This window comes from Thunnus albacares, chromosome 13 (assembly GCF_914725855.1).
Source record: "Thunnus albacares chromosome 13, fThuAlb1.1, whole genome shotgun sequence".
Taxonomy (NCBI): domain Eukaryota; kingdom Metazoa; phylum Chordata; class Actinopteri; order Scombriformes; family Scombridae; genus Thunnus; species Thunnus albacares.
Genome location: NC_058118.1, coordinates 16,000,406 through 16,026,898, shown reverse-complemented (window position 1 = coordinate 16,026,898; position 26,493 = coordinate 16,000,406). Strand labels below are relative to the sequence as shown.

At 39.1% G+C, this 26,493-nt stretch overlaps 2 protein-coding genes across 2 annotated transcripts in view; one reads left to right on the top strand and one right to left on the bottom strand.

The window, feature by feature from the left end:
* Positions 1-1,364: 1,364 nt before the first annotated feature.
* or30bu1 (odorant receptor, family 30, subfamily BU, member 1) lies at positions 1,365-3,286 on the top strand. The gene is made up of 4 exons (XM_044371065.1): positions 1,365-1,587; positions 2,158-2,335; positions 2,458-2,761; positions 2,986-3,286. Exons 1-4 carry the CDS (start codon positions 1,365-1,367, stop codon positions 3,277-3,279), a joined length of 999 nt encoding a protein of 332 aa, XP_044227000.1. The 3' UTR covers positions 3,280-3,286.
* A 4,725-nt stretch (positions 3,287-8,011) lies between these two features.
* The window catches only part of ubl3a (ubiquitin-like 3a), a 40,099-nt gene continuing 21,617 nt past the window's right edge, over positions 8,012-26,493 (bottom strand). Inside the window, exons 2-5 of the mRNA XM_044370115.1 lie at positions 14,980-15,088; positions 13,333-13,419; positions 11,087-11,164; positions 8,012-9,928 (exon numbers count right to left, since the gene is read on the bottom strand). Of these exons, the coding sequence (XP_044226050.1) occupies positions 9,876-9,928; positions 11,087-11,164; positions 13,333-13,419; positions 14,980-15,088 (327 nt within the window). The 3' untranslated portion in view covers positions 8,012-9,875. The remainder of the gene's footprint in view (positions 9,929-11,086; positions 11,165-13,332; positions 13,420-14,979; positions 15,089-26,493) is intronic.

Here is a 26,493-nt window from a genome sequence, read left to right as displayed (position 1 = left end):
CAGCGCTCTCTCTAAAGGAAAACACATATCATTTTCCAGCAAAAACAAACAAACAAAAACGCATGTAAGAGAAGTAGTTAAGGTGTCAGCCCAGCAACATTAAGGCTACACAAACCATAATGCAACCCTCCTCTAAATATCAGGCTCCCTCAAACATAAATGTCGTCAGACATCACCTGAGTGTGCACATATTCTTTCAGTATACCTATGCATGTCTATACTATACTGTATTTTATATTGAACCCATTACGTCTATCCTGCATTAATATACTGAACAATACACAACAATAACTTTTATCATCTGCTTCTATGGATATTTTCACCACAGTTAATATATTCCTGTTGTTTCGACACTCTGTAATTAGATATTACATACTGTTAATTGTTATTCTGAAATCCTCTTGTGTGGCTGTTTGTATTTGTGTTGTAATGATTTATTATACCATCTTGGCTGGGTCAGTATGTTCTCAATGCTTTACCCTGTTAAATAAAGGAAATGAAATGAAATGTGTATTTGTACAGTAAAAAGCTGAAACAATTAGTCAATTTATTTATCAATTTATTAGTCTGAAAAATAATCAATTGGTCAATCGACAGAATTTATCGTCAACAAATTTGATAATTGTTTATGTCATTTTTAAGTAAAATGGCAAAACTTCATTGGTTTCAGCCCCTCAAATTGAATATTTGTATTTTGAATATTTTTTATATTAAGTTTTCTTGATCTTCTGTGAAAGTAAACTGAAGAGCTTTTGGACAAAGCAAGCAATTTAAATATGTCAACTGATGATTTTTCACTATTTTCACACATCAATTTATCAAAAAAGTAATCAGCAAATCATTCTATGATAAAAATCATCGTTATTGCAGCCCTACTAGAATGTGTTTGGACCACATGTCCAGTTTTTCTGTTTAAGATCTATCTAATTCCTTCCATATACCGTCTGCTGTACTTTACAAATGAAAGCAATTTCCATCTCTTATGTCACCACATCAAAGGAAACACAGACATAAAATGTTTTCATTTTTTAATTATTTTTTCCTACATCACACCATAATAACGTTACATGGGTTAGTGTTGAGGGTTATGGGTTATCTATTGAGATTGTGACTTATGATATCATTGTTATGGAAAGGTTACCAAAGAGTGCGTCACTTGTTCTGCCTCTACTGGGACAAAGTTTTATCAACACTTCCCGCCTGTCGCAAAATCTTTATAAAACTGAGATGCTGCTGATGTGTGTTTGTCGCACCGTCAAGGCCGTCCAATGAGGTAAGCACCGGCATGCATCTCAACCTCAGATTCCTCTCAGTGACATGCTGCACTGTGCTGGTTGGATTGTCTGCCTGACTCTGCCTTCAGTATGTTTCAGGTGGATGAGAATTACACACGTGTGTCAGAGTTTGTCATTGTGGGCTTCCCGAGTCTCCAGCCAGAGTTTTTTGACCTAGTGGCGTGGTTCTTCTTCTTCCTCTATGTGACCACAGTGGTGGGCAATCTTCTGCTGGTGGTGGTGTTTGCTTTGAAGCGCAGTCTCCAGAAGCCCATGTACATCATCATGGTCAGCCTGGCTCTCTCAGACATTGGTAAATATTGTTTTGCCTGTCACTCATCTTCTACTTTCAAGATCAGGTCTATTAGTTTTTACTCTGCATTCATTAAAAAAAAAAAGATTGCTCTTAAAAATAGTCACACGGCAATGGTTTTTCATTTGAAACACTTAAACAAATATTGATGGTCTCTGTGACTGTTCAAATCACAGTATTACTGTTGACCTTGAGCATAGTAGAGTAAACAATGGAGGCACCCAGCAACAACGGGTGCCCTGTTGACCTTCTGATGTACATCAGTGTCTAGACTTTACCAGGACATGTGAGAGAAACAATCAAAAAATCAATATTTGAACTGCAGTCCAAAAAAAGAAGCAGAAAGAGGCAGGCCAGGATGAACCAAATATTGATTTAAAAAAATATAACAGGCTGATCTTGTGGCAACACAGGCTTGATAATGTTTACTGTACGCTATTCATCTGTCTGCCATCAATGTATGTGATTTACTTCCATCATGAAATAGGGAAAAATCAGACATGTCACATATGATTTGCTTTGTCCTGCCTTTTCTCATGTTTCTTTTCACTTTCCCTCTTTTTCCTCTAGGCTTTACCACAGTCACCTTACCCAAAATAATTGCTCGTTACTGGTGGAATGATGGGAGTCTTGGCTTTCACACTTGCCTGTTCCAAGAGCACATGGTCCACTATTTTGGCTCCTTGAACTCCCTTATTTTATTAACCATGGCCCTGGATCGATATCTGGCTATTTGTTTTCCTCTCAGGTAAAAAAAAAAAGTTTTACAGCAATTTTCATCAGTCTCACGTCTGTTTTTTGAAAACAGAACATTTTATTTTTTTCTGTCCTCCTCACTCTCCTTCTCTGTCCGTCTTCCTTTCCCCTCAGATACCCAACAGTGATGACAAACCAAACCATGGCAGGCCTGACGCTCTTCTGCTGGGTAGTGGCGCACATCTTCCCTGGCATTAGCACCGTCAACTTTACCATGATGCCGTTTTGTGGGCCCAACCAAATCCTTCATGCCTTCTGTGACACCATGTCTCTCACACCTCTAGTGTGTGGGGACCCCAGCCAGCAATTCAGCGCCGCCTTTGCAGCAGCAATGTTTATCCTTTATGTTCCTTTAGCCTTCATCTTCCTCTCTTACATTTGCATCATCATCTCAGTACTGAGCATGGCCAGTGGACAGGTGAGGCTCTCCTCTTTTTATCCTAAGTTAACAGTGTTTTGTTTTTTTTTACATACATTGTCATGCTCCATCCTTCAATCCCTAAAATCACATACATCTGTCAAGATTATCAGCATTTTGTCTTTTTCTCAGCAACTATTTCTTTTTTTACAATTGACACATATTTTTGTCTTTTTATTGTACATAATTCATAACGTTTAATCTTAAAACACTCTTCTCCTCAGGGCAGAATGAAGACCTTCTCTACTTGTGCCACCCAGGGATGTATCATTTCTATCTACTACGTACCACGTTTCTTTGTTTACTCGACCCCTTTCTTTCCTAACCTGACCATGACGCCTGACAAGCGTATAGCCACCACCCTCTTCTACAGTCTTTTCCCTCCACTTATCAACCCGTTCATTTACTGTCTGAGAACCAAGGAGATCAAGCAGATCTTTAGACGCTGGGTCCAGAGACGGAGAAACATTACGCCTACCAAACATGGCCAAATTGTCACCGTCACCAAGCCACACTGACAAGGGATCCGGGACCTTGTCTTGTTGTTTTGATGAACGAGATAATACACATTTGCATAATAATTAAAGAATCTATATACATGGAAAGAAGTTAGATTTCTAGACTGATTGATTACACAGATTATTTACACTAAGTCTGTATGTGTACCAGTAGAAATGTATTCTCTATTTAGTGTCCAGTTTCTGTGTTTAAAATGTAAAAAAAAAAAAAAAAGCCAAAACAAAAACAGATTTCTCTATAAATCTATAGTTATATATATAATTGCAGACTGAACTATTAAGAAATGCAATACAGTAGCTGAAGGTGGAGTTCATAGGGCTCATAATCACAGGTAACATAGACATAGTTTGAAGCATCACATTGCCTGAGTCATAATTTGTGGTGGTGGGACATACTGTAAGAAACAGATCATATTTTCGTCCTCTTGTCAATTAAAACACACAGAGAAACTGCATACACACAGCCCGTCCAAACCAAACAACAGAAGTTAGATTTATAATTACCACATGACAGAAACAAAAGCAAAAGGCAAAGATTGTTATTCAGGGAGAAAGGGGACAGAAAATTATTTATACTGTAAGTGTGCCTTATTGTATGGGGATATTGTTTTTCTGCTATTAAAACAAAGCCTCCAAGCATTTAAACACAAAGTTTTATCTGTTTGACTTTGCACCCTTGAATAGTGATTGAATTTAAGTTAAGGAAATATAATGGATGTTATGATAACAGAACATCAGGAAAGCTGGGTTTATGAGAGGACCTAAAGGCTCAAATCCTGATGTCGGGGCCTGTTTTTTTAAACTTCTTTTAAACTGCGCCACCACATGGGGGCTCTGCTTCTTGAGTCACATGTAAAATAGTCCAAACCATAAAACTGTAGCCACCACTTCTGCCTTTATTCAGCTGATTTATTCTCACTTTAAACAAACAAAATGAAAAACATTTCTGAGTCTAACGTGAGGTCAAAGACTGTACTGATGCCCTGCTCTACACACGTTTCCTACATGTTTGCTGAAGAAGACAAGACTCAGTCCCAGCTCTTCCTCCATATCATTGCTGATCATCATCATCTGAATAACCTTAATAAATTCAAAAAATAACTGCTCAAAATATTAAGTTGACATCACTTCATAAGTCAAAATGTCCCTTTTTACATTATTTCAATAAATTGGTAAATTGTGAAAATATCATTTGCAACTAACACAAAAAATGGCTCTAACACCATACATCTCAGTAATCTACAGTCTAATCAGCATTATTATCACAGGAAATATGTGTTAATAAAGTTTTTACATACTTTCTACCTTGTTAAAATAGGAGAAGAAGAGAAGAGGAGGAGTTGTGTCTACCTGCTCAGGGACAACAGATGTAAATTAGCTGCTAGTTAACTCTGGTGCAGTTACTTTTAATTGTGCACTGTCTCTGGAAAAATAAACAATAAATGAAATATTCATTCACATTCTGATTATTCAGTTCATTCAACAGACATATATGGAATTTGGCACAGCGTAGACATAGCCCATCGTTTATTATTCTTTAAACTTAAAAAAAATAAGAAAACATTAAGATGACTTTTCTAGAGGTTGATTTCAAGGTTTTTGAATACTTCTAAGGGAACAAAGTAAAAGACAGTGAAAAACAAACACACTTGGAGTGCAGTAATTTGACTGACGACGTGTTCTGTCCTTGGCTGCAATTAAGGAGATTATACAAAACTCCATTTTATAAACTCTTGAATATGACAAACTGAGCAATCTACAATCAAATAGACTGCAAAAACATACTGTAGATAGATTAAAGGAAAGGTTCACAATTTTTCAAGTCTGTCCTAAAACAACAGTCAGGTGCCCAAATGAACATGTTTTTCTTGCTGTAATCATTCCTCCTGTTCATACTGGCCATTAGAAGATCCCTTCATAATGCACTTATAATGTAATTAATGTGGGACAAAATCCACAAGCCTTCTTCTTCCTTTGAAGCTAATATGAAGCTTCAGTCATCCAAATTAGTCAAATCAAGTCAAAGCTTTAGAGCCAAATTCCTTCTTTTTGTCACTATCTTTCCACTGCAGCTGGATAGGAAAACACTGTCCATCAAGTCGTAAAGAGGAAACTAAAAAAGACTGTAACTGTAGAAAATATCCATTTTATTTGACTTACTCAGACCACTGACGTCTCATATTATGTTTAGATAAGCTTTTAAATACATGTTACTCAGAAGGAGGACTGTGGATTTTGTCCCCATCATTGTAGGGGATCTTTTTAATGGTCAGTATGGACAGGAATGATTACTATCCTATATCCTATAGAACCTCTCTTTTACATATGATCAAGGCTTAATGAGATCATTTACAAAATACATAAAATATCAATACAGGAGAACTTTAAAACAAGCCTAAGAAGCATCACTGATTTCCTCCAAAGCTGTAATAAATGTGATGAACTTTACAAAGTTCTTCGGGAGGGCAAACTAAAAAAAACAGATGTGACAAGACATTGTAGTTTTAAATATAGATAATAAGGTATTTACTTTCACAATAACAGAAATGAAAGAAGACATATCCACTGAACATAACACATGCCAACTGGTGGAAGATGTAATCCAAAGGCCCTGCTATGTGTGGCTCTGGTATTCACCATGTTGCTATACAGGTGTTTTGCCAGAAGATGGCAACATCCTCAAACCTTACAGGCTTCACTGTCATGGTCACATACTGTGCAAAGTAATTCATGTAATGTTTGGTGTATGGTAACCCATAATTGGTTTTTGCCTATGTAATCCATCCAAACACGAGTAATGAACATGTAAGTGTTGCTCCATTAAAGGGGTTCCCCACACATGCCCCTACTCACAGTCCTGCAGCCTGTAGTTGGAGTTAAATCACATGAAATCATGTCAGTTTTATTAATGTTTACAGATAGTGTAGCCGTATACTTAAATGTCACTTTTGTAAATGTCACATATACTTAAATGATACTGCAAACTGTTGACTCATGCAGACTCGCACCACCTTTAAAACTGAAACAGTGATTTGTCTGTATTCAGAGACTGGTGTATTGTTCAGAGGCCGGGCAGCAGCAATACTACACAAACAGAATGTGCCGTCCTGAGTGGTACTACTGTAACTACAATCCAGACTCTCTCTCTCTCGCTCTCTCTCTCTCTCTGTGTGTGTGTGTGTGTGTGTGTGTGTGTGTAACAGAAGAATAGTTGTATTCAAGCTGAATATCTGGCCCACATTACAGTCACTGTGTGGACAAACACAGCATGACTGCAGGGAGGGATGAAAACAGGGAGGAGAAGAGGAAAAAACTACAGAGAAGTTCACTGAAGTACAGTCATCATCTTTTAATAAAATGACTTATTTAGCAAATCATACTCTCCTCATGCTCAAAGATTCATCTTTTATTTCTTTAATGTAAAACCGAACCCACAGTATAATGTGATGTTTCTTGTTCATTCAGCATTTCATTTGCCAAGTTACATGAGACATAACACATAACTCAGGATGTCAGGCTGGACTGTACTCTGTGTTCCACAGCGCTCTTCCTACTGCACTTTAGCCTACTGACTGTTGCGCAAACCGGACAAATGACTTAACAGCATCACATGTTTGTCACAGAAAGAGGATGCAATTTAATTTTATTCTTTCTTGCATTAAGACTTTATGTGATCACTTACAGCTTGAATGTTTGGTAGAAGGTCTTGTAAGCAGTCTCTTCTTCTTGAGACAAGCTTTGGTAAGTTTTTGATAGCTGCTGATTCTGTACATGTAAGCTGACTGTCAACAACATGTCTCACTTGCTTAAACTTTAACTATGAACTGAATCTGTTGACTGTCACTTCACAAGAAACACATTCCTACACACAGGAAATTTACTGTGGTGTGTATGTTTGAGGTGATTGAATTTGAGTATTTTTATTTCATGCTACTTCTACTTCTACCCCACTACATTTCAGATGGAAATATTATTTATTTTACTCCACAACATTTATTTGACAGCTGTAGTTACTAGTTACTAAACAGATTAATATTTTACACACAAAACATATAATCTAATGTAATATAGTGCATCATTATACCTACAGGTTAGATATTAGTTCTCTATTCCTTTTAGACAGACAACATAAATTATCTTATCACACAGTTGTGGTAGTTATCGCTACACAACACTAATAAAATGAGCTCCACTTCAAGCACCTGAAACATTAAAATGCTGCTTTCATGTTGAACACATGAAGAGTATTAATCCATTAAAATGTAATATATTGTATGTGATGATATAACACTCTAAAAAGAGTCATTCTGCACAGTGAGAACTTTTACTTCTGATACTTTAAGTACATATAATGGAATATTTTTACGTTTTCTTTTAGTTAAGAAAGGGATCTATGCACTTCATTTATAACTTCATATTGCAATTTCATGCTTCCACTGCATTAATGTACAATAACTCTTGCTGTAAGTGTTCTGTGTATGAGTAAATTTTAAGATAATCTTGATCTGTGGTCATTTTCAGCAGAAATACTTCAAAATCCACTTCCAAGCAGCTGAAAATTTGTCGAGTCATGTAAAAAATTACCCATCAGCTTCCCCAGTTTGTTGAAACTCTTGTTGTTGACAGGATGATGCTGAATAGCTGCTGCTGAAAGTTCATTGCTGCGTGTCAAAAGTGGACTGTCACAACAAAGATTTATGATTTAAGAGCAATGAGACATGACAAGAGGCCGTGCACTTCAATAACCTTTATTTAGTTTACAGATGTATTTCATTTTGAAGTTTTGGAGGAGGGGAGAAGGAGCATTAGTGCTATTTACAATTGGTTTTGAAAACGTTTATTTCTGTACAGATTTGAACCCTGATCAATATAAACAATATTTTTTTTTAAGACCTAGTGCTGTTACAAAGCGATTCTTAAAGCAAAAAACCACAAATAAAAATGATTACATTAAATTATAAACAAATGAAAGAAAAATAATAAAAGAGCACAGAAGAAAGAAAATAAAAATACAGTCTGTCGATGATTAGGGAGGTTTTTGCTGCTGTTAAGCACAAGACATTGTCAGCGAGTGACTGTGAACTGGCTAGAAGCTAACCGTATACACAATCATAGACTAAACACCAATATACTGTATATCAACAAGATCTAGAGTCATCATGTTCTATATAAGATTCATATTAAATATATTCTACACGTTACCTTAGTTTGGAACATTACTTCCCTTGGAAAAATATAAAATAAAACAATAAAACTTTTATACATTTTTATTAATCTGATGAAGGAGCACATGCTTCAGTTGTGCAAAATGGACTTATTAATGCAGAGAGAGAATTAAGGAGAGTAAGAAGCGAATTAAGACAAATAAGGAACATTTCCATTCCGAGTTAATTTCCCTGCTTGGACAGAAAATTGTCAGAGAGATCCTTCACAACACTGTTAAAAAAAGGAGCACGACAAGCTTTTCCCTTCCTCCTGTCAGGGAGGCGGAAACAAGAGAGGTGGAGAGAGGGATGGTGCGTCAGGGAGGGAAGAAAACTGACGTTTTTATTAATCACAACACTGGTCGGTCAGCAATATGCATGGACTGTCAAAACACAGTCACAAATGTCAATGGACAAACAAATAACCAAAACAACACTGCCAACACTGGTTGTTTGTCTATTTGTTTGTTTGTTAGGCTTTGTTTGGCTTAAATGATGTGATGACTGAAAGAGTAGGATGTGTTCGGTCTCTACTGTACAGCGCTCTGCAGACAAAAAAAAAGGAATAATTTCTCTATTGTGCACTTAAAGGGCACATGCAGAGCAGGGCAGTAAAAAGGACACAGGTATATGTGTGTGTGTGTGTGTCCTGGTTTGAGTTCTCTGGTCAGGCACGTCTAAGCTTCGTCTGCTGCACTGAGGGAGATCACACAAGCACATATGGCTGGATGTGTAGACGGGGTGTCATAGTGTGTGCTTGTATATGTATGTCTATGTATGTGTGGGTATAGTATATCGGTGAATTGTTAGTGGTTAAAATTCTCAGCGGTCTGTATGAGAAAACAAGGCCACACACACAAACCTGGGCACTGCATTACTATGACAACCAGCTAGAATGAGGAGCCGGTTAGACTTTTAACAGACCGGCTGAGGATGATTGAACAAGGTGTGTGTCTACTGTATATATATATGTGTGTGTGTGTGTGTGTATCTGTGTGTGTATGGCAGAAGGCTTAAAAAGGTGTGCATTAAGAAAGAAAGAAAAAAAACACATGCAAATCCAGTTCCTTCCTCTAATTTTTCAGTTATGACAACAAATCAAGTACAATAAAAGGAATCAACTCTATTGTTAATCAATTTCCTGCTCCCAACTCTTGTGTCCTGGATCAGCCTGAGCCTGCTGTCTTTTTGTGTATGCGTGTGAAAAGGGGGAAAGAAAGAAAAAAAAAAATATTGAAAAGAAATAAGAAAAAGAAGAGAGTGTGTGTTTGTCTGTATGCATATCCGCGTTATGGACAGGCTCCAGGACAGGGGACAAAGCTCATTAGGTCCTGGACGTTGAGGGCGAGAACAGATGAGAAGGATGGAGGGCCTGACAGCGTAGGTGTGTATTTACAGAATGACACAGCAGTTACTCTCCCCGGTCTTCTCTCTGTTCCTCTGACCTGAAAATACACACACACATAAACATCATCGTCAACACAAACACTGAGTCAATCAGCTCAATATATACTGTATGGTGTGATATCTTTTAAAAATATTTTACTTGTGAAAAGACTAAACTCAGCTCCATTAAATGTGAGCCAAGACCACCACTTATTATACTTCCTCCGCAGCTCAACAGTAAAACTGTCCCTCGAGACTTGTATTCTTTACTAAAAAGATTGTAACTGTGGAAGATATCTACTTTATTTGACTAAAGCGACTATTTTGACTGACGGCTGAAGCCTCATATAAGCTTCAGATACATTTTTAAATACATTTTTGCTGTGAGTTTTGTCCCCCATCATGTACATTGTGTTTATGAAGTGATCTTCTAACAGCCATCATGAACAGGAGGAATGACTACAGCAAGAAAAACCTGTTTCAACGTTCATTTGGGCACCTGACTGCTGTTTTAAGTCAGACTTGAAAAACTGTGAACCTATCCTTTAACAGCTGTGTTTCCGTTTTAACCAGCTATTCTACCAGCAAGCGACACTGGCTAACAAGGTCACTTGCTTACACCTGACAAGAGAGGGAAAACATGGCTCTATTTATGGTGTGTTAACAATGTTGTGGAGCGAGCAGTGTGAAAGGAGCAAGTTTTTCCAGACCACAGCAACCGTTTGAAAAACATGTATTTTTTTCCAACATTTCTTTACTTATAACTGAACTTTGGCTTGTAATTCTTCTCCCACAAGGCACAGATTTTCCTCTGGAGTAAACACAGGCAATCATTTATTATACTTTACCTTAACTTGGGCTTATTCTGCACAGAAAATACAGCAATTTAGTCCTACTGAAGATATCTAATAACTAGAGTGCTTTGAGTGGACAGTGAACCTGCTGACTATTTGTTAGGTAAACATACAATAACCTTCTACTAGAGTCACAAAAAGGGAAACCTGTCACATAATATGATTTATATTATTCTTACATTCTACACACTGTGCTGTATCTTGGGGATACACTTAAGGGAGCCAATTATTTGCACCAGTGGCTGTTCCTAAAACAGAAGCCATGTGTAGAGATAAATAATGGCTGGGAGCAGAACGTTTAAAGTTGTCCAGCATGTGAAAGGCCCCCTGAAAAGGAAAGAGGGGAGACGGAGAGCTGGTTACCTTGGGAATTTGGCTCAGGCAAAGTCTCTCTGGCAACTAAATGCATCACTGTGGTCTTCCCCAGGGGCAGTTTGAGAGCTTGAGGGGGAGAAAATGAGAGACAGACAGACAGACAGACAGACAGACAGACAGAGACAGAGAGGATGTAAAGGTTATTCAGTTATTCTGTCTTACAAAGTCATTCACCATCAGTATCATCTGACTCTTTAACTGCTCTCTGAAACTGGAGATAACTACATCAAAGTACAACGCAGTACTTCAGAGGATAATCCTTTTCAGTGTTACATATGAGATTCATGTCTATTATGCTACACTGAAGTACACTGAAGAGTTAAAGGATCAGTGTGTAGAATTTAGTGGCAGTGAGGTTGTAGACTGCAACCAACTGCGTACCCTTCCCCCTTCCAAGCGTGTAGGAGAACCTACGGCGGCCACGAAACTCAGCAGTGCAACATGGTGGCCTCTGTGGAAGAGGACTCGCTCCCTATGCAGATATAAAGGGCTCATTCTAAGGTAACAAAAACAAAATGATTCTTATTTTCAGGTTTTTATACACTAATCAAAACATACTGCTGCCAAGTCCATTCCACTAGATGCCACCAAATTCTACACACTGCACCTTTAAGCTATACATCATATGTAGATACAAAAAAGAGAAAAGCTACTGACTATATTTAAGCTCCCTCAGGAAATGTTAAACAATGGCTGAGAGTGTTGTATGATATGATTGTATGAATGCAAGGTAATTTTCTTGCAGAATAATAATCTTTTTCATGGCAAGAAAAGGGCCAGAAATAGCCAAGAATGTAAATCTTTCTACAACAATGCAAATATCAATTATTTCACATAGCGTGAAAGTGACAATGTTTTTTTTTCCAGACTTCCTCAAAAATAGCTTGAACAATTTCCCACAGCATGAAAAATGTGCGAACTGCTCAACTCACTCAGGACAGACAAGTTTCAAATGAATCCACCCTTCAATTAGACTGGGATATAAATCAATATTATCTGTTATTGACTTTCAGTGGAATTCTATTGCGATGACATGATCATACAGTATGTTATTTATGGGGGTTTTTTTCCACTTACAACTGAACTTTGCCTTGTAATTGTTCTTCCAATCAAGTTTTTTTCTTTTGGAGTAAAACGAGATCATCATATTTATCTTATGATGATCAAAATAAGCTACTGACACGCAGGTCATTGCTGTGAAGATCAATTATTTTCATATATATTTCATACATATATACTGTATAACATACATTGTGAAATATATTGATATCAGAATATCTCTTCATCAATATCATGATATTGATTTCCACCATGTTGCCCTGTCCTACTTTCAGCTGTGTTACCAAACAACTGTTAATAAAACTTAACAAAACTACGCATGGTGTGATGGATTATCAATCGAAACTAATCTAAAACTAGTCTAACTACTGTATAGTATACTTTGTAATGATAATAATAATAATAATAATAATAATAATAATAATAATAATAATAATAATAATAATACAGGGAACATCTTAAACATCACTAAATTGTAATTGATTTCTTGGCTGCAATACTTGTTACTCCCCAAAACTGTTTATCAATCATGTGATGTGTGCTTTAACATATGTGTGTTGTGTCTATGTTTGCATTTCAAAAACCCGCTGGGAGTGTTGGCTCGACTTAAAACAGAGGTTCTGTGTCAGCGTGCAAACATGTTAAACCAAAGATAAGGGAATTATCAGATAGATGGCAGTAATGGAATGAGAGTAAAAGGGTTAGACCTCGTTAACCACACGAAACACAAGTCAAATCAAAATTGGGTTAAGTGGACTAAAAAGCCTGACGAGCCAGGGAGAAGGGAAGTGGGCTGCATCAAAAGAAGACATCCTCTTTTTCTGTTCACTCACGGCATTCATTTTAACCCCTCCTCCCCGTCTCTCTCCCTCTCTTCTTTGTGCTGCTTGAGGTCTACTCTAACGCCAGTCTTGCCCCTTTCCTGACCAGTCTCTTTCCTCTCTTTTTCTGTATTTCCTCTCTCCTCCCTCTCTCCGTCAAAGCAGGCTTGTCCGGAGCACTGAGGTACCTCTGTTCTGCAGCTCAGGAAAAAGATGAGAACAGCAAAGAACTTTCCAGCAACACACTGCTGTGATTTTTACGTGCATGTCTATGAGCACATGAGCTCTTTTTTTGCTTTTTTGGGGAGGGGTACTTTCATGTGAAAGTGAGTGTGTTTCGGTGTGTTTTCTCACCTCCTAGTGTTACGTTGCCGTGTAGAAAACGTCCCTGGTAGATCAGCCTCAGGATGTTAGGACTGCTGACCTGCTCTTCCTCCCAGTCTGAAAGAGGAAAAAAAAGGGGCAAAGACAGATGGTAAGAGCGAGAGTCGAAAAGAAAAATGAAATGTTTCATTTATTGCCCCTCTCCTGCTTATCTCATCTTTGGTATTTGACACATTTGTTCTTGAAATCAATCGTTTTTATCTACCTCTCTCCGACACATTATCACCATAATTGTCATCATTATTGTATAATCCTCACACAGTAAAGATGCAGACTCAATAATGACCATTTTCACTGCTAAATTTGCATTAAACGCCAAAATAAACAAAGCCCATTTCTGATTGAGCGCTGCTAATGAAGGTTACCGGAGTCTAAATTAGCAATTCAGAAAAGGACACAAGGAATTTAATTGTTAAGGGGCTTTGATTAAAGTTCAGCAGAGCAAACATGATGAAAAGCTTTGAATTTTAAACTACTGCGTTAGCCTCGTTCTGCATCAGACATACAATGTAGAGGAAAGACATCAGTCACTGCATGATGATAGAAAAACGACCACCAACAACCACATTGAAGATATTTCAAGACATATATGGTCTTTTATTTAAGATCGTTATGTGGAATGTATATTATGTGGGCTTTGCGGGATGCACTGCAGAATGTGAGAAAGCAGAAGAGGAACACTAGGTGTGGCTTGGGAAGAGCCGAAGACAAAAGTGAAGGCATTAAATGAGAGAGAAAACAACGAACGAGTGGAGAGTTGCATGGCAGCAGCGTCTGGCCACCAGATGTTTGTCTCCAGCTAAGCGGAGGGTGTTGGTGCTGACTGAGTGCCTGCTCCGGGTCTCACAGGGTTCAGATCTGCAGTCTGAGAGGAACACAGGGGGGAAAGGAAAACTGACCCCATATACAAGAGGCTAATCTTGTCGCGGAGAATAAGAGTCCATCGGTGTAATTTATAGTTTTTTTTTCATGCACTTAACTCCTAAACTGCAGCATTCACAGCACCGTGAGAAAAGGTTACAGTCTGCACAGAATTGAAGGTGGTGTTAGGTCAGCGGTATCAAATGATTTCTAACAGTGTTGTAGCAGTAGTTAGGGAGTGGGTGTATTACAGACAGGAGGTGGCTGTACAGCGAGCACACATTCCTGTATGCAATGATAATCAGGCTGAAAGGAGGAGTGCGCTCTAATTACCCACACCAAAGATTTGCACATTCCCACACTGCCATATAGACCTACATGTAAGTAATTAGCAGTGGGTTTGAATGTGATCTCAGCTCTCTGGATACACAGTATACTGGAGGCCCTCAGCTGCTTTTATCTTTGCTATAGAAAATAGTGCCAGGGTAAGTCAGATCATCTGGTTTCTAAGTGAAGTTAGCGGCTAAATTGTATTTGTATCTTTTATTATCTACGAGCAGAATGTGTGGAAATAGCAGATGTACCAGATTGTATTGCACACGCTAAAAAGCTCTGTGGAACGGCAGAGTTGAGTGATAGTTGGATGATAGGTCTCTGTGGATTTGTCTCTGTGTTAAAATACAATATATTAAAAGGGGTATGCATGTAACTGGATGCCAGTAATGATCACTTAAGTATCTGAGCTGATCCACTCACCCATCGGCCAGTTGTCATAGACGTGTTTGGCGATGTCTGCCGCCGAGTCGTTGGGAGAAAAGAGGAATTCTTTCGTCTTCCCGCTGACTAAGATGAGCCGCAGGTTTATCTGCAACACATAAAAACATCACGTATATGTTTAGACTACATGTGAGAAACAGTAATGGACACATCCAACAAAACATCACACAAACAGTCAGATCAGAGGGTCAAGTTAAGTAATTTAATAGGAAACGGGAAGGATATGAGAACCCAGAGGGGCGTCCTTCCGCAGGATCAATTCCCATCTGTCTCTCAAACTTCCTCTTCATTTTTCTCTCATCATTCCAACTCTTTGTTTCTTTGTCTTTAGTCACACTTTTTTTTTTTTTTAAATCATCTTTGCCTTGTTATATGGTCTAGAGATTAAACCACATGTAGTTCTTTGAACATGATACTTTATTATACGTCATTCTTCATGAGACTAAAATAAAAGTTTTCTCAGCGCAAGATTTAACTACAACTTAGAGGCTTATTATGTGCAGCATTTTTAAGGTGAATTTCCTGAATGTGAGTTAAAAACAATCTGGCTTGCAGTGATTTGGTAAATTTAGATGTATTATCTATAAATTAGGCTATAAGTAGTATATTGTAAATTCAATACAACCAAACTTGGCTCTCACAATGTAAAACAGTCCACAAAACACCAACAATTAGTTTATTTGTTATACTACAGGCTGCCACCTGCCCTAAATACTTTCTTCCAGTGGTCAGCAGTGGCACCGACAATAAATCACAAACAGTGTGAGACTCTTCTCCCCAGTGGTCTAGTCCTCTTTTCTCTGGCCTCGCTACAGGGGGGTCAGAGATCAGGGTCAGCTACAGGACAGCACCTCTGGAGCTGGTCTTGCTGAAGGACAGTTCAGCATGTAATTATACAATCCAGTAGATGATTTTTAACGGACGGACTTTAAGATTATAAGCTTATTGAAACCTACAGACATGAGACACCCCACACATAATGAGTGTTTCCATCTACATACTAAGATTTCTTTTGTCTTGACAGTCAGACAGCATATAGAACAACAGAGGAAGTACAGAGACAGTTTGCACTATTGCACAGTAGACTGAGGAACAACACATATTTTAAACTGGTGCATGGAGGGTTGAGGGCAACAAGGGCTATAAACTCTTCCGTGAGAGCTGGAGGTGAGTGAACTTCATAAAAGTGAGGTGAACTTATGGCTTTGACCTGAAACTCCATGAAATGGATTATAAAATAATTCTCACTCACGGCACACTGCGCTGTTTGACAGCTTTTTCTATTATTATTTCTCCCTTTATATTGTCAAAGGTCCTGATTCCAGTTGTAAAAATCAAACATTTTTTAAATTGTTGAGTGAGAACGACGATGCAGCGACTTGATCAAAGGGAAAACAATTACAATCATTTAATACCACAAGCTGTATGATTCTCAAAACCACTTGACTGAGTAAAATTTATTCCAGTCACATAACTATAATCAGTGTGGGTGTGTCCCCGTCTCTACTCGCTGGTTACCAGTCTGAAAAAGCCACTGTTGACATTTTTAACATGCGAATGAATAATGAAGACAGACAGATAAATTTGTTGTTTACATTTGGTTATTGTGACTTTGCTGGGAATAATCACACTTAAGAGGAGAGGCAGAGATTTGTGTTGCTAGGCGCCACATCTCTTTATCTCTCACCTTAAATCACTCACATGCAGTCAGAAAACAGAAGTGAACTGAGCACAGTGTGTGTGATGTTTACCATTTGCATATCAATTAAATTCCCTGGCATTAGGATGCAGATCAGAGGTTATCTCTTGACTGGCATGATGTGTGTTAAACACCGGTACGGTATGCCTTTAAGAGCATAAGCAAAGGTCTGTGGTGTGTGTTTGCCTTTGCTTACTGTATATGTGTGTCTGGCCTGCATGGCATGAGCATGTGTGTGTCATTGTTCCTAGTGTGTTGTTGTCATGTGACGAGTGTCTGTTAGCCCTCTATGCCATACATCCCCCCCGCAACCAACGGACTCTACTAAGTGACACACATACATACACACACACACGTGTATACGTACACACACACACACACACACACGAACGCACAGAGCCGGCTGCAGTGATGTAACAGAGCTAACACCAACGGATTGAAACAGAGATCTCTGTAAGCACGTTATCAAATCAGCTTATAGGTTTAAGCATGGAAGACACACACACACACATATATATATACAAAACAACACACACGTACACATAAAGTGATAATCATATGAAAGTCGTATTTGACCTCATCATTGACCCCGCAAACATAGAGTACATATACACGGGTAAAGCTGCTCTTGAGAGATCAGATGAACTTGATAGTTTTGAGCTTCTGTTTTTGTTTTTATGTATATTCAAAATACTCTGAGCCATTTAGAACTGTATCAAACATGTGCAGCCAGGCAAACAGTGAGAAACACACAAATACACCTACGCACAGTATATGTGCACTAACCATATGATAAACAACACCAACAATCAACTGTTTCCTCCTGCTGCGTTTCACATGGGTGTGTTTCAACAATAGATACAGATCATAAAGCAGGAATTTGCAGAATGTAAGCGACTGACATTTACGCTAGTTACATTTGCTCTTTGTCTTTGCTGTTTTTGATATGCATACACCCCTATGTTAAAAAAAACAAACAAGAGTGACACTGACAGACACAGAAATAATGAGGACGAAACGTGCAGAGGAAACCCTTTTACACAAGGAAGGTCTTGCTCCTTCCTGCTTGAACACCTGGTCGTTACCATGGTGTCACCATGGCGACAGCCAGTGGTGGGTGGCTTAACCTGATAACACCTACAAGATAGCGCACCCCACCTCCCCCTCCTGCCCATTTTCCACATAGTGTCACATCATATTGTCTCTTCCTCTCTTTGCAGCAATGTCTGCATCCCCCTCTCCCTCCCTCCCTCCCTCCCTCCCTCGCTCTGTCTGTTTCAACCCCACCCTCCCCCCCATACACACACACACACACATGCACACACTCTGTCAATCTGCCGCTCTGCACAGTATACAGTGCAGGAATGTACAAGGCCAGAATAACAAGAGGCACTGAGCTTCTCTTCAATTAAACAAGGTAAACTCAGCCTTTCTCCTCTTATCATCACCCTGCATGACATTCAATCTTCTCTCCCCCCCCCTTTCCATCCTCCTTTGCGTTCTCCATCACTTTCTTCATACCGCTTCTCTCTCTCTCTCTCTATTTTCTTCCAACAGACGGATGATGAATGGAAGGAAAAACCTCAATAGAAAGAAACATTATGAATGCAAGAAGGTCACAGAATGATCTGATGAGCATAAACATAATGTGAGTCACTTCTCAACAAAATCAAACACCTACAGGATGATTTTGGACAGACATGCTCGACAGCATTCTCCAAATATGTTTTATCCCTCCAGTAAAGTTTCAGAGACTTGAAGAATTGATGCCAACGAGCACTAGAGCCGTCACTGTGGAGCAACATCTTACTGAGAAATATGTTTTTGTTGAAATGTTGTTTTTCAATTTGGGCTTTTTCTGTTCCCGTTCTACTTTTCTTCACTTCCTCTTTTCTGATTCTGATTTGAATTGAACCATGCTCTCTTACTAATTCTCCTCTCCATCCCCCCTCTCTCTGGGGGTCCTGCTGCCTTCTCCCTGGACTCTCTTTCACGGAGGGGGATGGTAATGAGGTTTCACAGCCAGCTCAGGGAAAGTATATTCAATTACAATCTATTGTCTGTAACAAATACAACAGCTCCAGGTATGGGAGAGCGCCGCTTCATGCATTCATGCATAAACATACATATACAGTACATACGCATATATCTGCAGGCGAACAGCCCACTTACTCATGCATATAAACTGCACGTCCTGGACTACAACCAGACGTACTCTGAGCTCATGATGTCGGAAATAAGTTCTATGAAGGCTTCGTGCAACATACTGAGCATGACTTAAGTATTTGTAAGCTGGATTGCCATTCCCGGCTACTCCTGAAAAATAAATAAAGAAATAAAGAAATAGGCTCCTTGTGCAGGAAACTGTAGTGACGCAGCTCCCCACTCATCGCTGCAGACCAGACATTCAAACACACTCTAAACTACAATAATGTAACCCTGCTGCCAAGTAATGCCATGGTGTAAACATGTGAAGTAAGCAAACCCTCTTGGCTAAACACTGTTTGTGCACGGTGGAAAGCAGGAAATTCAATGCCATCTATAATTATTCCTCCCCGAGTACCACTCTAAACTCTTTCTCAAGGCAATCGTGTGTGTGAATGTGCGTGTGTGTTTGTGTGTATGTTTATATGTGCATTAAAGAGTATTGCTGCTCTCTAGACCCTCTACAGCAGTCAACAAATTATAGAGTGGGAAGCCTTCCTGTGGGAATATATTAGAGCAGCTTTGTACGTAGTCTACACAGTAAGGTTAGCCGCTGCTGTCAATGTGGATTCCTAACTGTATGAATGAATTTAAGAGAGGAGGTGGGTGATTAGCCAGACTGTGTTCTGCTTAAAACAAGCCAGCTGGAACCAGCAGTCGGCCTGCTTTGACTTGCACAGTAAATCTAGAGAAAATCCTCACGGAGTAAACTCAAGAATGTGGCTACACAAATCCCACATGAATTATCAGTCGTCGATTCTTATTGATAATTACTTTTTCTTCCTGGCACCGACTAATTTAAATTAATATAAACAGCTCTAAATTGTGAGAGACGATAGGCCATGTTGTGGCTTGTTGGGCAACTTCTGTACAGACTGTGCCTACAGAAAAAGAGGAAAAAGAGCAGCCAGAGAGACGCTCATCTTGTTTTTTTTAATTAGTCAAAACTGAGTGAATAATAAGTGCTTTGCGAGCTCTCAGTGACTCACATAAAGAGTGACTGCAATTATTAGCTGCGATTAGCACACAAATTCTGTCAAGGAATCATTGTTTTCTTTAATTAAAAACAGAATGAATGCATGTATCTGAAGCTGCAGCCAGATGTTGTATTTGGAGCAAACTCACAGGAAAATCAACCGTCTTGATTTGACAAAAAGCCTCATTTTGAGTTATAGAATACAATATTATAAATAGTGTCTTTCTTCTTTGTGTGAGTTCCCTCCTTTGTGTGCGCACATCTACACAGACAGGGAGGTTACGTAACAGCGGCTGACTGATGACAGTGTGATACGAGAAACAAAGCCTAAGGCAAAGATTTGTAATCTCACTGCCTCTGTGAGTATGTGTGTCTAACTGTGTTGGGTTTAGTGCATTACTCTACATGTGCAGAGTACACAAAAGAGGATTTGGTGTTAATCACATTACTTATTCAATTTGCTGCATCCAATTACTTTTTAGGTCATTTCTCAAACTTGCAATTTTTGTTGCAAATTCAAAACTTCTCAAATGATTTTATTTTCCTTAGTCAAATTGTGGTCTCTTAATATTTATTTGATGACTTAACACATAACTAACTAGAGAAAAATGTACCAGCTGAGGCTACCAGCTGGCTATTTCCATCCTGGAAAGGAGCAGAAATACGTCATATTATATGTAGAGGACCCCATTAAAAAGAATTTGTCAGCAGCAAATGCAAACTGCAGGTTTCAAAACGTTTTTAGAAATCTGTGGGTGATTCTATGTCCATGCTTTTGTACAGTTAATGATTTCTGCATGTGCCGTCACGTCACGATACGCAGAAGAAAAGCTTCACTGCTGAAAGCTGCATGTTTGGCCTCATGCAATATGTGTTTTCAAGCATCCCTGTTTAGAGGAGTAAAATATGGGCGAAAGGAATGGAAATGGAAAATTTATACAAATAACAGATGCACCTGATAACAGGAAACATCACATCTGGGGAAAAAGCAGGTGTAAAAAATCTGCTGTTCTGTTTTATTGGACACACACAGAGGATGACAGACGGTAGCCAAAACAGTAAGTGAGAGAGACGGAGACAGAGAAACGCACATTAAAAGACACATTACAAAGTTCTCGCTTCAGCAACCTTTCTGTTTCCTGCAGGTCCCTCCAGCCTGTTTTTTCTGACTTTTCATGGCTCATGACAGGTCATTTACATCTATAGTCTCAGTAAATAACCTGCTAGATTAAAAAATTACAGTGACAAAAAAACATGTTCAGGTCAAAGTGACTATAATCTGTCTTCTGTAATTGACACACTCTTCACTCTTACTCTGTACTTTCTTACTCTTCACAGGCATTCTGACTGAAAACAGCTTTGCGTTAAAACAACGCAGAGGTGTGGGTTGCTTCAGGTACCAATAAGACAATGAAATAGCATCCAGGAGGTCCAGCTGGAATTACATATAAATTCAGATGCCAAAAACACTTCACAATGGTTTATAATATTAAGAGACAGGATTTTACAACTTTGGAATGTTATCACAGCGGCAACTATCTTATTTTTCGACACAATGATTTCACTGTTAACAATTAAAATACGCTGTTCACATTGCAAACTAATTTACAAGGAATCTTCACTTGCATATGAGTGTTTTCCTCAGGTTAAGACCCACTACCCTCCGCCTCCTTATGGAGACACTGAACAGATTGGTGACGGTCAGATGGACGGCAATTGTGGGTGACAATGAAATGCAAGCAAAATAACCAGGCATGGGAGTCCACTGGAGCTTTGACCGTCACTAGAGGCACATTCATGGCCGTTTCAAAAAAGTTTCTGTGTGGTACCCGTGTTGTGGCTCAGCTAGCTGCCCTACAAGAGGCTCTCTGGCGTGTGTGTGGGGGGGGGGGGGGGGGGAGTGTCAGTACGTAGCTGTAGCCCGCTGTTTATCATGTTAATGTTTAGCCAACTGTCGTCACTCGTCAGCCTTGAATATCTTGTTAAGCTCTAAATATAGCAGTTAGTTATCAGTGGCTGTATTGTGTTTCCTGCCATTGAAAAGGAATAAATCTTCGGGTTGTTAGCACAACGTCGCCTTTCTGTTGTCTCAAACTTAGGCTACAGTTATCAGTATTGTGATATTTATATTTATATGGCATGTCTGGGGCTCAAGGTCCGCTGAAATGATAATTTTGTGTGTTGATTGAAAAAAAAATTGGGATTTGGATTTTATCTACCTTGGCGAGCCTTAATCTACCTGGGCCGGCCGCCCGATTTGAGCCTGTGTTTGGGAAACACTGCATGTATGTGATTGGCCAAAGCAGTGCCTTGCCAGCTGACATCACATAGCTTTGCAGCAAAAGTTGAGACTAGTTGGACTTTTTTTCCAGATGACCCTGCAAATTTTTGCCAGAAGCTGGACTGCCTCTCCTCAAATAAAAGAGGGGGTTGCGTTTTTTTGTCACACAGGGCTAACATCTGTCGCGGGTACTGGTACTTGATAACATGGATCATGAACATCATATTAAACAGGCACAGTAACATTCATCAAAGGCATAACACAATAAAGGCACAGGACTTCCACTCAGGAGTCAAAGCAAAGTTAGGATGTGTTTGTAGGCTATCCAAATATAGCTTTGATGTCAAGACATATAACTGTTTGTGCACGGCACAAAAATCTGCTTCGCTATAGTCTGCTAAGGGATGTAACAGACCTCTGCAGTCAAGACCTAGAAATAAACAGTAGGACCTTGACCCAGCTGCAGTTTGTTTATTATTAACTTAACCATCTTTATAGGCTACTTATCTATAATAGCTTGTTTGTCATAGTTTGTTTTTGACCCACTTAATACCTGCTTTTAATACACTACAGGTATAACATGTAAAACATCAGGTATCTGTTGTTTGCATGAACTAGAGAGGCCAGGTGAGGTTTTCTTTATGATATACGGATATAATTTACAAAACTGACAAAAAGCGGCGGAGTGAGTATCTTTAGAACAGGTGTCAAATTAACTTCTGATACGGCAGAATTGACAGATTGTCTTTTTTTTTTGCTGTTACACAAATGAATTGACAGCTTCAGCCAAGTAATCTGACTGGTCAAGATTTCTTCCAACATCACTGATTATGCCTACAGTCATGCTCTGCTGGTTGCCATGCCAACACTTGGTGGTAACCAGGGAGCTAGTTAGTCATCTGTGCTGTTTTGTCCTGTTTTCTGATTTTATGCACGTACACTATGTGTAAGCCCTCTCCGACAGTGCACGAAATAATAATGCACCGTAATATTACAATAACACAGGCTGGTCGTATTTTGGTAACGCTAAAGGGGCTTACATTATCAGAGTCATGCAGTAATGTGTATATCTATTATCATATGCACGTTTGTGGTTGAGTAGATTTTCTTCTCATGCTTAGCGCAGTTGAGATTGAACCTTTATAATCCAATCAGCTGCAGTAATTACCACCAGCAGGCGATACATGAGGAGAGTGTTTTATTCTTCGTAAGATAGAAATATCCATCTTCTTCTGACGTCCTTGTAGACTCAAAGCTGGAGGTTAAATGTGACACATGCACTGAACTTAGTATGCAGAAACTGCTTTCCTTCTATCTCTTAAATCAGTCCTATCCTCTCCAATTCTTGCTCCATCAGGGATGATCTAACAATCATCTCGGCCAAAAGAAGGTTGCTCTTGCTCATATCTTTCTCCAAAACATGACAGATGATTCACATTTATATGGTTTTAGGGGCTCCCACTGCCAAAAACTGTTGAGTAACTGATCAAAAGTAAAAAAAAACCAACAAAAAAACCCAACTTTTTTTGAAAGCAGTGCGATGACTTGACATCACTTATTGTACTTTTGTACTTGTACACAATGTTCCAGAGGAAAGTTCACTAGCAGAAGTTTGTACATTCGCTCTCAAACCATGCGTGTAGTCTCAGTCGATTATTGCTCCTATTAGACTCAAAATGAACAATGTTTGGCCAAACCAGACTTAGCAAAGTTTCACTCAGCATGAACAGCATTTCAAAATATCTGAGTTAGTTTCATGTTCTATATCTTTATATTTGACCATTCATAGATATACATGTTTTATGATGCAGTTCATTTTGACTTCATATGTACAGCTTTAAAGATTTACATGTTTTGCTGTTCTTTTTAACAAGGGTTGATTTTCTGGCTACTGCTTTTGCCTCTACATGACTGAAAGGCAAAATTAAATTTGAGAGTGATTCAATTTCATCACATGACTAACATGCAATCAATTTGTCTTTTCTTAGACAGCAAAAACGGTGTTGTGCTCTTTTGTGTCGTACAATGCAAATGATTCTAGCCAATGTTACTTCTATGATCATTCAGCTGTAGCAGCCATGTCTGAATTATCACCACAAAAAATGGCCTCATCTCTGCACATCATACTGACAGCAATCATTAAACTCTACTATAGTAGAACCAGGATTGATAATTTTGTCCTCAGAGGTTGCCGGATCAGGGGCACGCATTTATCATCTCCTGGTTGGATTCAACAAATCCAGGCTGCAAAAACGCTGGCACAAAAGCCACAATAACATTAAAATAATACAGGATGTTCTTTTCTGTGATTACAGGTGCTCTGGTGGGTATTTTGCACTGAGGGGAACATCCTTTAAGTTGTTATTACAATAATTATTTCCATAATCAATTTCATTTACAGGGTTTTTTTCCTCTTTTGATAATTTTCTGTTGACAAATGCTTAACATGCAGAATCATCAAAAAACTTTATTGTCTGTACAGCTGAAACTTCATATTGAGCTTGTAAAAGTAGATTTCTAACTGTAAGAATAGTTGATTTCCTGTAGTTTCTTGTGTGTCCCTGTTTCTGCATGAAGCATGCAGGCTGTTCAGTGCACATAAAACACAGGCCTTCTTCCCGTTGGACTCTATTAGAGGCCATTAATCATTAAAAAGAGGAACTACTGTAAGAGAGCTTGTGAGAGCCAACACCACAGACCTTTATCAGATGCACTTTCTGGGGCTTCTTGTTCATTTCCTGTGGTGGCTAATGGCTGCTTTGCAGTTAGTGGTGTGAAATTTAAGGTTCTTTCCCTCACAGTAGCATCAAACACTCACTGTGGCAATTTAATTGCACAAAGTGAAGAGATCCTGCACCTACAGCTATAAAAATATATAATTAACGCTATAATTATAGGAGAAACTCATTATTTGACACTGACGCTTTTTGTATTTTAATGTCTCTTTCAGACTTTGACTCTTTTTCTTTTACAGTGTTGTGCTCGCTGCCATGAATGTCATTATTCTGCTGCAGTCAAAACTCTGGATTTTGGATACAGGACAGACTGAAAAACAAAACTCCTTCTTCCTTTCTGCAGCTCTCACTGCTGTCAATCATATGTTTCATTACTCAAATGCTCCAGCAAAGCTCATCTCTCTCTAAGCCCTTGTCAGTTGTACTGTCATTCAGAAAGACCCGTCCTTTGATATGCTGACGTCCTGACTTCGCTCCTCGTTCCACTCCCTCTCCCCTCCTGTCACGAGCGTGATCAGCTGTTTCCTGCGTTCCAGCCGGTGCTGTACCCGACAGCTCTCTGCTTTCTGTCCTCTCTCTTCATCACTTCCTTCTTCCCGTTTACACACAGATAACCCGTTAATCCATCAGCTGCCTCTCCCCTCTCCAGAAACAGGTAGAGCTCCCTTTCATGCTGTCATCTCTTCTCGCAGAACTCGCTTAACTCACACATACACACACAACGCTGCATTCCTCTCTCCTGACAGGCGCCAGGTAGGTAGATGCCTTTGATCAAACATTCTTCCTAACCCCTCCTCTCTGTGATCAGAGCTGTCACAAGAAGTTGACGCAGGTTTACTTTGCATGGATGCCTCCTCCCTCACGTTCTATCTCTCTTCTTCACACTTCTAAATGGCTCTTCCAACACCCCAGGGCCAAATTAATTGACATGCCAAATGTGAGCCAATGCCAAAACTGAAGTAAACTACTGTACATTACACGCTGGCAACCCTCACACTGATGGGACAGTGTGTGTGGAAACAGAGATCAAAGGGATCTTTATCCAACATTACTGTGTGACATTACAGAGTGTGAAAGGTCTGCAGGAGCTGATGGACCCTACAACACGCTGCAGTGCTATCTAGCCTGGTGGAGAGTAGTTGAGGTTCAATTTCAGCTAAATATTTAAACAAGACCATGCTTATCACCATGCCACTTCTTAAGCTGCTCTCATTTTGATGCTACTTCCCTTTTCATGGCATATCAGAGCAAGACAAGCAGTCAGACAGGATAACAATGCAGGCTACATACAGTATCGACTTCTTATGTTGACATAATAAAGTTCTGGACTACTTCACTTTTCTGAGAAACTTGAGAAAGTCTGAATAGCAGAGAGACATATTGTAATGGTGATGGTATCTGGAGATGACAGTGAATAATGGAACAAACTGTTGCAGCCACTGTGATTTTTGGATATGAGGCCATTTTTCTGATTCACAGCTGTAATAACAGCATTAAAGAACAGTTTGGGAAATACGTTTATTTGCTTTCTTGCCAAGTGTTAGATGAGAAGATTGATACCGCCCTCACATTAGAATGATATCAGTCTTCTCATCTA